The sequence below is a fragment of the Camelus bactrianus genome, chromosome 22, assembly GCF_048773025.1.
Source record: "Camelus bactrianus isolate YW-2024 breed Bactrian camel chromosome 22, ASM4877302v1, whole genome shotgun sequence".
Lineage (NCBI taxonomy): Eukaryota > Metazoa > Chordata > Mammalia > Artiodactyla > Camelidae > Camelus > Camelus bactrianus.
Genome location: NC_133560.1, coordinates 18,729,962 through 18,743,368, shown reverse-complemented (window position 1 = coordinate 18,743,368; position 13,407 = coordinate 18,729,962). Strand labels below are relative to the sequence as shown.

At 37.3% G+C, this 13,407-nt stretch overlaps 1 protein-coding gene across 1 annotated transcript in view; it reads left to right on the top strand.

Moving 5' to 3' along the window:
* The window catches only part of GABRA1 (gamma-aminobutyric acid type A receptor subunit alpha1), a 56,620-nt gene extending 43,809 nt beyond the window's left edge, over window positions 1-12,811 (top strand). Inside the window, exons 9-10 of the mRNA XM_010972226.3 lie at window positions 4,569-4,771; window positions 9,969-12,811. Coding sequence (XP_010970528.2) covers window positions 4,569-4,771; window positions 9,969-10,280 — 515 coding nt within the window. The 3' untranslated portion in view covers window positions 10,281-12,811. The remainder of the gene's footprint in view (window positions 1-4,568; window positions 4,772-9,968) is intronic.
* The last annotated feature ends 596 nt before the right edge of the window (window positions 12,812-13,407 follow it).

Here is a 13,407-nt window from a genome sequence, read left to right as displayed (position 1 = left end):
CATTTAGAATGCATAATCATGTGTCAGTGTATGTTTTTTTTTTTTTTTGACAATCTGAGAAGATACCAGCAGAATTACTTCCTGACATATATGAAAGCAGGGCTTTTCCTTATGTAGAAAAACTCATCCATGACCATCATACTGGTACCAGGGTATCTCATTTTACCGAATGTGTGCACTTCTGAAGAGTTACAAATTTTTTTTTCTATTAAAATGCTCTAAATGCCCTAGATACTTTAAGTCAATCTAATGGAAATTTGTTTAAAGGGGACTAACCTTTTGCTACTAGGAAACCTCACCCCCTAATTTATTATTTTACAAGTTTATATTTCATATAAAGAGGTCTTTCCTGCCTGTATTGTAGTACACTGACTTAACTGTACTCTTCAGACTGATGAAAACCAAACACTTACTGCATCATTCATTCATTCATTCAGTCAGTCAGTCGCTGACTTTTTCTTTGAAATCTACTGTGAGGTCCTACTATGTGCCAGGCATGGGATGTGGCATAAACCTCTCCCCTCATGAAGATTATACTCTGGAGCTTCAGATTTGAATCACAATAAAATCATGCGGAACATTTATTAAGGGCGTTTGTATCAGGCTCTGTTGAAGGAAGTAACCCTGTATCATCTTATATAATATTAAAAAGGCCTCTGTACTGTTAGTATCCCTGTGTTTAGACAAGAAAGCTAAGGAACAAGAGACTGGGTAACCTTCCCGAGGGCAGAAGCTATTAGGTGAAGGAGTCTGGAGTAAGACTCAGCCTCTCAGCTCTGGATCTGTGGGTTCAATGACGACCATGTACCCCTGTCCACCCTGCGGCCACGGCAAAGCATGGAAGGGGGTGACTGCCAGCAGCGTCATCCATTTGTTAATAACGACCACATATTTAATTGGTGAAACGTACAATTATCAAGGGTCATTCCGAAAACATCTTACTAGGCTCGTGCTGTCCTTAAAACTCTTTACTACAAAACAAAAGCCTTAAGACCCTTGCAATCTAAACTGAGGGTTATTATTCATGGGCAGAGACCCCTCTGGCATCACCTTTCAACAATATGCAAAGTATGAAAGATCAGTTATCTCAGAGGAAAGCAATTCTGCTGCCAGTGCTCAGAAACAAGTCTTTTCTTCTGAACTTCATTAGCAAGGCGCTTCTGGGTTGCAAACCACCAAATCTTTGCCGTGACATTAGCCGAAGAACACGGCTCAATCAAGAAGGGTTCCAGCTGCAGAGCAAGAGAGCACTTCCTTCCAGACTTTTTGTTTTCCTTCCTCACAGTTTGTAAATATTAACCAGTGCTTATGGCACCTATTAGAACTGAAGATTCAATTCTTGTCAGATGTTCACTTCTTCACGTATGTGTAGTTTGAGCCCTTTATTCACTAGAAATTTTTAAGAATTAAGAACATAGAAGAAGGGAGCAGGGTATAGCTCAGTGGTAGAGCGCGTGCTTAGCATGCACAAGGTCCTGGGTTCAATCCCCAGTGCCTCCATTAAAAAAAATAATAATAAAATAAATAAACAAATAAACCTAATTGCCTCCCTCCAAAATACAAAGTTGAAAAAAAATTTAAAAAGAAAACAGAAGATGTTTACTTTATGCTTTATATTTTATTTTTGTAGAATGAGCCCAGACCTACAGTGAAAATGATTTTTTTAAACGCTTACTTTTCACTATGCTATACACCAGAAATTAATACAACATTGTAAATCGACTATACTTCAGTAAAAATAAATAAATATGTGCTGACTTTCCCTTCTCTGTCCCCAACAAATCCTATCTTTCCTTTTTGGATATTCTCCAGGTCACTTTGGAATGTTTTAGAAGTCAAAAACCTTGCTCTTAGCATTTCCGACAATCTTCTGTCTCAGCCGACTCATGCCCTTTTGGAGAACATAACTACCTATCTGTAAACTCAACTGCAGGAAGTAGTTTCCTGTATCAAGTTATATATTTCTAATGTTTTAAGTTCAATAAAATCACAAATACAACGTTCCAAGACCTTTAGCCTCTTAACATTTATTTAGTACACATTTCTATTCTTTTCAGTCTGCATTCAGCACACTTCTCTGAGCTGTTAGGGATGCCTGAGAAGGTCATGGGGATTTAAAGAAAAAAATACCAAAAGGGGAAAAAAAAAAAAAACCCAAAGTTGTACCTTATAACAGTTTATTAAATGGCATCTGAAATGCAACAGAGCTGAAGCCATCTTAGGTCTTAAACGTCATCTTCTTGACCTTCTGGGCTCTCTCTCGTTTAGAGGCAGTGTGGTCATGCAATTTTGCTCCTGGAAAGACCCAAGTTTTGGGTTCATTCTTCATTTTTCTAAGTTTCAGCTGCCCATAAACTGAGAGTCCAATTAAAATAAAATAGTGCCATTTAAAAGATGAGGTGAGAAAATACAATAAAATATGTAATTGCCAGAGTCAGTACTTGGAATTCAATAGATTCTTAACACATTTTGGGGTTTTTTCCCTTTCCTTATGGCAGGAATTGTAAGATCTCACACACACACACACACACACAAACACGACACACCTCTCTCTTTATGCTATTCTTCACTGTTTTTAATTTATGAATGCCCTTTGTTTAAGAATACCCATTCCCAAATTACTTTTAACAGCTAGCAGCTGCCTACATAAACCAAAATTTGGGTAAAAAAAAATGAAACTCACTTTAGCAAGGATTTATCAAAAAGGATTAAAGCTGTCCATAATAAGTTATTAACTATGCCTTTAGTATCGGGCTAAGTGCTGAATGCTTTATTACATTGTTTTATTTAATATTCACAATAGCCCTCTGAGTTAGGCTTATTAAAATTAACTTACAAGGAAATAATTACAAAAAATTCAGAAGCTCAGAATTGTGAGGCAATTTTCCCAAAGTCACTCAGCAGTTTAGAAAGCTGGGATTTGAAACTGGGTTGCTCTGGTCTCCAAATGCTGACAGTTAATTATCTTGCTCTTTGCTCAAGTTATCACTGAAATGTAAATTTGGGGGCTATTTTCCAGCCAATATTTCCTAAACCATAGGTAACACGGATAATGCCCCAGGACTTTCTGTAACACCTCCAAAGTTCAGAGTCAGTCTGTTCCCTACCACAGTGACCATGTATCAAAAATATGATTTAATACAAGTCTCAGTGTTTCTTCCTAATTCTATCACTTCCTAATGTAGTTACAAAGATCATCTACCTTGAGCTTCATGGAAAACTAGGGAATATTGGATGGTTTAAAGCAGCTTAGCAAAGTTAGCCACCTACCAGCTGTGTGGTCTGCTGATTCTCTAAAAATTAATCAAAAAGGGGGCATCATAGATCTAGTTCTAGACACATGGGATGACAAAATCTTCTCCAGCTATAATTTGCTTATCATCTTTAAAATGCATTTCACTTACTATATTTAATCCTCAAATAATCTCGTGAATGACGGTGCAGAAATTTTCCTCCCTTAGAATTTCAGCCATGACATAGACAGTCAAGAGAATGAATGTTAAATCACCACTTTTACGGATACGGAGACTGAAGTCCCTGGAAGTTAACTTGCTTACTCGAGAGCTAATAAGTAAGGAGGGACTAGTCATTGGAAGTAGTTACGATTTTTTCTACACTAGGCAACCTGAGCCCCTCTCACTGGGTTTCTGTGAATTGTTTTCCATGTATTTTCAAATGGCTTCAAAGGAACTTAAAATATTCTAAATGGTATATTAGGTTGATAATATTAATTTGTTAAATAAACATCAGTGGATATATCATTCACAAACCAACTCAACTATTACACCAACCAATTATTTAAATAAAGGAAAAGCAACTGACTTGAAAATTGCTTTGAATATAATCAGGTGATTTTAATCAGTAGGGATAGATTCGCAGAATAGAGAAGATGATGCAGCATTAACAGAAAGAGAAAGATTGCAAACATTTGAATCAGATAAATATGTTCAGATTTGGTTTTGCCACTTCTTAGCTAACTGACCTCAAGCAAGTCACATGCAACTTATTTCAGGAATTTCTTATGAAAGAGTAGCTATTTCAAGAATCAGGAACAAATTGTACAAAAGCCAAAGAGCTAATAATGTAACAAAATATTACTCAAAGATAATTTAATTATCTATCGTGATCAGTTATCAAGAAGTTATTGGTTTTGTGGTTTATACATTCCAAGTACACAGGTATAATATTAAACAGAGCCGAGGATCCAGAGATTATGTGTGGATCAAGGACAGTGAAGATCTCTGCTTTATATTTCAGAGAGTTGGGGACAGTGAAGGAATATTATTTCCTTTCTTATCCAGGACACTATGCTCAAGATGCCTATTTAAAAGAGTTTACTATCTGATTAACAGCTTCTCAATAGCAGGGCAGTTTTTCCCCTCCAAAAGCTCCCCCTCAATCCTGCCATGAACTGCAAACTATAGTGGGGTTAAATTAAAACTCATCCATCCCAGACCAAAATGGAATGAACTGGAAAATACACTCTGTCCATGGTACTGCTGGTTTCCCTTTGTACAAGTAGGCTGGCCTCCCTGATAACGCTACAAATTCACTTTCTTTCTTTACAGGAGTAACAACTGTGCTCACCATGACAACTCTGAGTATCAGCGCCAGGAACTCCCTCCCGAAGGTGGCTTACGCCACGGCTATGGACTGGTTTATCGCAGTGTGCTATGCCTTTGTATTCTCAGCTCTGATCGAGTTTGCCACAGTAAACTATTTCACCAAGAGAGGTTATGCGTGGGATGGCAAAAGTGTGGTTCCAGAAAAGGTAAATGCTTTACCATCCCTGTGATACATCACTAGTATGTCTTTTTAAACCTATAGGATGGAATGTTTGGACTTGGGGGGGATGGATGAAGAATGCAGAGAGGTTAAAGAGTTTACTTTTTTCTTGCGTCATGCATGATTAAGTGCTATGAGAATTTCATTACTGCTAATGAGAGAGATTGTTTCAGTGGACAGATGTGCAGAGCAGAGGGAAGGAGATGAAGGAGAAACACAGAGGTAAACTCTACTACTCAAATATGCTTTCCTGTGGTCTCCGTTGATGTGTGAACAGTTTTACCAAACCTTACAGTAGGAGCAATTACACCATTATAATTTTTATAGCTTGAAAATCATAGTCTTTGGGTTGTTTTCTGAGCCTAATAAATTTGGTCATACATGTTATTACGTTAGTGCCTCAACTGAACTGAATTTTCAAAATGCATGACCTCTAGTTTTCACTAAAGACTGGGACACATACTGTCTTTTTCCAGTTTGCTTTAAGGATTAAAATGCACAGAAATCATAGGAAAATTCCTCATCTTAGTTTAGAGTGGATTTTAAAGCACAGTTGGGGAGGATATTTCTACGTCTGAAGTTTGAAGGGAAAATATGTCAAAATACAAGTGAGCCTTGGACGATGGGAAGAAGGGCAAAGTCAGAGAGATCTAGAAGACAGCTAGACGTAATCTAAGAAGAATCACTCTACAGCAAACACAGAATACTAGTCTCTTGAGATGGTCCCTGAAAACACAGTTCTGTGGTTAAATACACCTGAATAATTCTGCATACTTTATCACAGAGTCACGTTATATTAAAAAGTCTGAGAAGGTCTATAGTAAAGAACCCCATTTAGTGATTATTTTCCTCTCACAGCTTCACAAATATACTAGAAAAGAGGATCCTTGGTGGTGAAAACATCTACCACATTTAGTAGAACCTAAAATGTTTCTGGTTATAAGATGTACCACTAGCGGGGAGGGTACGGCTCAGTGGTAGAGTGCACGCTTAGCATGCACGAGGTCCTGAGTTCAATCCCCAGTGCCTCCATTAAAAAAAATAAGTAAGTAAATAAATAAACCTAGTTACCCCCACCACCAAAAAAGATGTACCACTAATACATGCATAAGTAAGAAAGAAAATATGCTGCCAAGTAAAAGCCCTGAGATTGACCTTTCAGACACAGAGGAATCAGTGGACCACCCCAGTGATCTCCAGCACAAGTGAAAACAAAGATGGTTCTGTACAGGAGGCCCTATTACAGCTAACATGGATGAGAACCAGGTCCTAAAAATTCACCTTGCCTTGAAATATCCTTGCACACCATAGAAAATCTCTGAATTTTCAAACCAAGGATATTGGCTCAGGCTCAGTAGAGAGAAGAGAAGAGACAAAGGGACTGCATTTACCAGCTGGAGAGAGGGATAAGGGAGCGAAGATAGAGTTTTTGTCCAATATTTACCTTTGCCATTGATGGCCCTCCATTTGTTCTAGAACAGAAAAGGCAGCCTCAAAGGAGAGAGCTCACCAGACCTGAAGATGAGTGAGCATAAGGCATGACCAATTGTAAGACAGAGCCCAAAGTCATAGATGTGGACGCTTTAAAAGTGCACATCTTAGGGGGAGGGTATAGCTCAGTGGTAGAGCGCGTGCTTAGCATGCATGAGGTCTGGGGTTCAATCCTCAGTACCTCCATTAAAATAAATAAATAGACCTAATTACCTCCCAACAACAACAACAAAAAAGATTTGAGACAAAAGTGCACATCTTAGAATCCCTGAAATACTCAACTAAAGGTCTTCAGGACGAATGACACACAAATATCGGGGATATGCAAATGCAAAATGAAATGCAAATATTGATGAAAGTTGCTTTTCTAGCTTCCTCCTTTGCATGCTGCAAGAGGCCAGTGTCTTTCTGATTGTGGCTCAGCAGTATCAGTTGTTAGTGACTTGTCAGGGGAACTGAATTTGGTCTGGAAAGCGCAGAATTTGGGCTGAGGCATGGGTGAGCTCATAGTTTAGTTCTCTCTTTCTGACCTGCTATTCGTCTTTCAAGTGTTCTGTCTCAGATAAAATATTTTAATCTCGATCTACAGCTCATGTTATTCAGTGCACATGTATAAATAAAGGTAAAGGTCTAGCTATATATACATTTATTTATATAATACATTTATACCTATACCTGCCAGCCTAATGAGAAAGAGAATATTTTCTGCATTTTATCTATGTCTCTGTAAAAACCTTCCCCAGGGCTCTGCCAGTTTGATTTGCTTATTACAGGGGATGTGATCACAGTGTGATCCAGGTCTCACTTCATCATTCAGAGAGGATAAAAAAATTGTCCTTTTTCTGTGACCAGGTGAGTGTTTTCAGGAGAGTTAAGATTTCAGTCTCTAACATCGTATAGCTTGAAAATAAAAAGAAGATTCTCATACGTCGTCACATTATCAAGTGAGTGTACAGTAGCCTTCTCAAGATTCACCCCCACATGGTTAAATCCTGAAATACCAGCTTCTTAAAGAATACAGGTAGTTCAACATTTTCACAAGTGAAAAAAGCTATTATTATTTCCCGAGAAACCAGCCAGATATTTCTAAATAGCTTTTCAACATGATGTTGAAAAAAAAAAACCCCAAAACAAACAAAAAAACAAATCAAAAAATAACAACTTGAGAAATTTTAGGATTGGGGTATTATGATAGTTGGCAGTGGGAAAGATGAAATCTACCAATAATATAAACTCTTCTCCAAGATTTTTTCCTTTTGCAGATTATTCATTTCAGTTCATTAAACAAGGTATCTGTCACTCAACAAATTTTGGTTAGATCAGAATCCTCTTCAACATCAGAGTGCATATATATTTTATCTAAAGGACATACACGCTTTTCAATGTATCCTTTAATATATTAAAACTCTTATTTTCTAGGCAATAGACATAATACCACTTTAATCTGGCTGTTTATATTGAAATGAGTCATATCAAGTTTTGACTTGTAGTCATTTGGACTATATTCAGAGGGAATCACTTTACCCACTTTAACTTTATACAGATAATTATAGCATTTGTCACTCCCCATAAGGCTTAAACAAATCTACCTTCATTAAAAATGGGCATCAATGTGGAGTTAGTGGCCTTCCTTTTAATGACCTAATCCTAGAAAAAAAAATCTGGGTTTTTTTCCTTTTTTCCTTTATTTTTTGGTCGCAATCAATGTATGCTTAAGGATTTGGAGAGGAAAAAAGGTAGTGGAGAGGTCATGAAGTTGGTTAATAAGGAAATTAACCTCTTAAAATCCCTGTCTATAGCACCTTGTGAAAAACATCAGCTCTTCTGGAAGTAATATTTTATTCTGATTTGATAATAAAAATACAATAAAAATACAAATTATTCAGAGTATGCCGAGTCTGGCTGGCCAGGTTTAGCTGCTCATCAGTATTCTCTGTGTAGCTTTTTCACAGCGTCCATGATCAGGCTCCCATCCCTAGGAATTCTGATTCAAAGTGTGAGATTGTGCCCAAGACATTCGCACTTTAACAGTTTTTAACTGGTGAGTTAGTGTGCATGAAAGAGTGAGACTCACACTGTTAGACCAGTGCTGTCCAGCAGGAATGTCAGTGAGCCACAAATGTGAGCCGTATATATAATTAAAATTTTTCTAGTAGCCTTATTTAGAAAGTGCAAGCCAGTGAAATTAAGTTTAATAATGCACTTTAGTCAATACATTAAAAACATTATCTTTACATATAAACAATGCTAAACATTATTTAGGAGATACGTTATACTTTTTTTTCATACTATGTCTTCAAAATCCTAGGTGTACTTTATACTTCCAGCACATCTCAAATTAGGCTAGCCCCATTGTGAGTGCTCAGTAGTCATAAGTTACTAGTGGTAACTATGTCAGACCATGTACCTCTAAAAAACGACCCACTTCATTTTTCAGAAATGTCTGTACCTTTACGAAAGGCTGGCGTTGTCAACTACTACACAGGTCACATTGGTGAGCGGCTAACATGGAGCAGGAGTTCAGGATATCCTGACTAACCCTGCCTTGTCATTTGTCTACTGGAAACATGGGGAGAGGCAGCGAATAATAATTGGCTCAGTAATGTATCACTGCAAAACAAACCACCCAAAAACTTAGTGACCTGAAATAACAACCAAGCATTTGGGGCTGGGAAAAAAACCTGGTGGCATTTCTATTAGTCTGACCTGGGCTCACTCACATCGCTGCAGTAAACTGGAGGCTCCAACAGGGTGGGAAGATCACAAGGGTCTCTCTCACAGGTTTGGGTCCTGATGCCGGCTGGACTGCTCGCTGCATATGGCCCCTGTCCCTCTGTGGTCTCGTCCAGGCTCCCCCCATGTGGCAGGGGCATGTTTCCAGAGGGTAAAGGCCGAGGCTGCAAAGCCTCTTGATGATAGGGTCCCTAAGCTGGCCAGCATCACTCTGCCAAGGCTACAAGTCTAGATTTAACAAGTGGGGAAATACACTCCACCTCTTGATGGGAAATCCTGGAAGATACCTGTCTGCATTTTCCCTAGCTTTACTGAGATAATAATTGGCATGTAACATTGTGCAAGCTTGAGGTGTACAATGTGATTGATATGATACATTTATAGATTGTGAATTCATTACCACCAGAGTATTAACTATCATCTCTATCCCATCACATAGTTACCATTTCTTTTTTCTGATGAGAACATTTAAGATCTCATCTCAGCAACATTCAGGTGTATGATTCAGTATTATTATCTATAATCACCATGGATTAGCAGACATTAGGTCCTGTCTAAAACGTCCATTTAGACATTTGGTCCATGCTGGAGGTCCTTGATATCTGGTCCTGTCCAAAACCACTTGGCATGGACCAAATACCTGCTTATGGACAAATGGGACAGGACTAAATTTCAAGGACCTTTGACATGGACCAAATATCTTATGGATGTTTTTGAAAGGACCAAATGTCCTGCAAGATCATCGTGCTGTTACATTAGAGCAAACTTGTCAATCTTACAACTAGATGTTTGTGTCTGCGTTTTTCATTTATCCCCAAAATGCAGTCATAAATACATCCCTCAGATTTTACATAAAGCACATGTTTGAGTTCCAAAGTAAAGGCCACTCTGCTCAGCAACTTATGAATTTGCTTCCCACAATTTACTAAACGAAATATTTTTACTCTTTCCTTCTACAGCCAAAGAAAGTGAAGGATCCCCTCATTAAGAAAAACAACACTTACGCTCCGACAGCAACCAGCTACACTCCTAACTTGGCCAGGGGTGACCCCGGCTTAGCCACCATTGCTAAAAGTGCAACCATAGAACCGAAAGAAGTCAAGCCGGAAACAAAACCACCAGAACCGAAGAAAACCTTTAACAGTGTCAGCAAAATTGATCGACTGTCAAGGATAGCCTTCCCGCTCCTATTCGGAATCTTTAACTTGGTCTACTGGGCTACATATTTAAACAGAGAGCCTCAGCTAAAAGCCCCCAGCCCACATCAGTAGGTTCTGTCACTCACATCCCGTTGTTGGGTCCTCTGCACTGGGAATTGCCTTCTGTTCTCAACACGGTAATTCCCATCTGCTTTATTGCCTCTGTCTTGAAGAATTTGAAGGTTTCCTTATTTCCATAATTCATATAAGAACAACAGACCCCTGTCTGGCAGCCCAAGAGCAGACCATACAGCTGAGAGACAGGATTCTGAGAGAGGGAGCAAGAGAGCAAAATCGTGGCAGAAGGAGACAGAAGGAAAGAGAGATGAAAAGGAGGGGGAAGGAGATCCAAAGATAGGAGAAAAAGTAAAAGAAAAATCAAACTTAACTCTGTAACTCCAGGTCATTTGTAGATATATATTTCCAAATATTCTAGAAAAAAAAAGATACTGTATATGTCAAAAATATTTTTATGTGAAGGTGTTTAAAAGAATAAATTATAATGTTTAAGGAAGAAAAATTTTTAAAAAGTCTATGTCTTTATTGCACAAATGACAATGTGCTTCTTACGTATTTGTTTATTTTAAACTGATGTATAGCTTTAACATTTTGTTTCCAAAGCTAAAAATCCCCATTCTTTCTCCTTAAAAAAGAAATGCCTAATGCATTATTTTGTTGTTAAATGCTATTTTAAAATTGATGGAAATTGCATAGGCTAAGGTGCAATTCCTCGCCGTAGAGCACATTTAATCCAGTGGAGATAAATGCCTTTAAACAGGCTACGTTGCTACCATCCACACTTTTACCACTAGACTCGATGGGGAATCATTTTAACAGAAATATACACTCAATAAAACCAAAAAAAAAAAAATTTAAAGATTTATTTTCCACCCTGTCTATATCCAGATAGCACATGGGTCCAATAATCACTGATTTTCATTATGAAGATGTTTTTAGAGGGGCAAAAATATTTTGCAAGCTCTAGAATTGTTGAATGTATCATTTTATATAACAGTACATTAAAAGCTTTAGATTGAAATTTATGACTAGTAAATAAATATAGAATATATAAATTATATATGTAAATATCCAGCATGAGATTGTACATTTTTTACTTTTTTTAAGGCTGTGTTCTTAAAATATTGTGTGGGACTCACCGCTCTTAGCTGTTAGAATGTTGTTAAATGCTACGGAAATACATTTAGAGCCTGCCTTTAAGACCAGAACAGCCTGAAGGAGCCTGATGGGACTTAAAACATATGGGGATAAAGTACACTTATGTAGGAACAGCTTGCAATTTCAAACTGTTGTCCAGTGTACAGTAGTAAATCGGTTGCAACCTGCTCAAGTCATGCCATGTCTCCCTATTTTAGGCTCTTGTAATATAGAAAGAAAATGGAAAAACATTAGTGGGAGCTAGAAAATCACCTGTATATTTACTGCTATCTTTGCTGATACCAACTATTTCAATAAGTGTTGTACCATATGTAGCATTAAATATAAAAATACGTGAAAGAATGTACAGGAAATAGCTTTTACTGAGTAATATTATTACTTTTCGTTTATACTGTAGCAATATATTTGTAGGCATACTATGTAAGGGCTTTAATGACAAGAGGTCAATTAACACTCCCTATGAAGATTCTAGTCTGTTTCATTACTTCCCAGATGTTTTAGAGATAAATATTTATGCGGAAGGTATTTTTGAAGTCTCCTTTTGTCTGGTAAGAGTTTCAGAGATCTTTAAAGTTAGCATCCAGAATCCATGAGTTATGGTCTAACCACATTTAGAATACCATGACATAAGCCTGTTATCACAATTACCAAATAAGACATTTGGGATCCATACCCATGTTTTGAGCAATGTTTTTCTCAAAGAGCTGCTACCCAATGACATAGGAAAATACAGTTTGTGTTTTCCTAAACAAACTCTGGTTTTCTTTTTAAATGTGCTTTATTGTTTGATTCGGTCCTGCCTAAGTTCACTGAGCTAAGCCAGCAAAGGCTGAACCAAGGATATCTCATCCTATGGTCTCATGTGTAGATAATCATGTATAGAAAATAAAGTAAAATATGGCTCTAACTTCTGTGTTGCTGTTTATCCCGTTATTTTTCGGCGTTAACCTAATGTGCTTATTAAGAGCATTTTATCTTCCAAACTCCTCGTGGCCCACATTTGGTCTGTATTTTGCTTATTAGATGTGAATATTTCTTCTTAGTCTGCTTTCTGCTATGCAATGACTGCATTTCTATCATTCCTTAGTTTGTTAGTACATGTGGACAGAATTCTATTGTATAAATTGATTGCACAACTTATCAAAGACAAATTACTCTATGTAGCTTTTCTACAGTGCTTTGCTAAACCATGTAACCCTAGTTAAGTCTTCCTTGAAAATAAAGATCCACTCCTATAGGGGACAGTTCCTGTTAACTCCCAGGAAAAATTTTTAAAAGATGACACTGAATGTTTATTGCACCTTAGTGCAGTGAAGTGGCAATAAAACCCAACATGAATTGAGGTTGTTCATGGCAGATGCATGTACTGCTTTACAGAGTTTAGCAGAAGCTCTTAATTTTATGTCATACTGTATTCTATTATAATAATAAAGCTAACATTATTCAATAACAAAATGGAATGCTTGACTCTCTTTTCTATCAATAGTATGATCTTAAACTATGATTTTTTTAATTAATCACTTTCAAAGGAAGGAATTGCTAAACACCTGGTATCTGGCGTTACCAAGAGCACTTCAACTCAAAATTTGGAATACATAAATAGAGCAGAGTCAAAGTGCTGATATGATGGTAGTTTGTTCATATCTATTGTTAATGTAATAAATCTGTTTTCTGATCTACTCCTCGGAGATTGGTTTAATGGTTTTGCAGAAGGAGTCTCAGCATTGTGATTTTAAAAGCTCCCCTGGAGCTATCACATTCCTTCATGTTTCTATAATCACAGAGTTAACGTACAAAATACTTGTCATCATTTGAAAGACAATGGAAAACTCATTTCAATGATGGACCTAAAACTGTACTTGATTCCTACAGGCAAGACCATGTGAGGCAAAATCTTTCTACGTCAGCTGGTGGCCAGGTGAAAACAAAGTAAATTGTATTTGTACAAATAAAACCTGCATCTTCTTAAAAAAAAAAGATTCGGGACTTAGCAAAATTAATACTTTTAAAATCCTCCAACCAA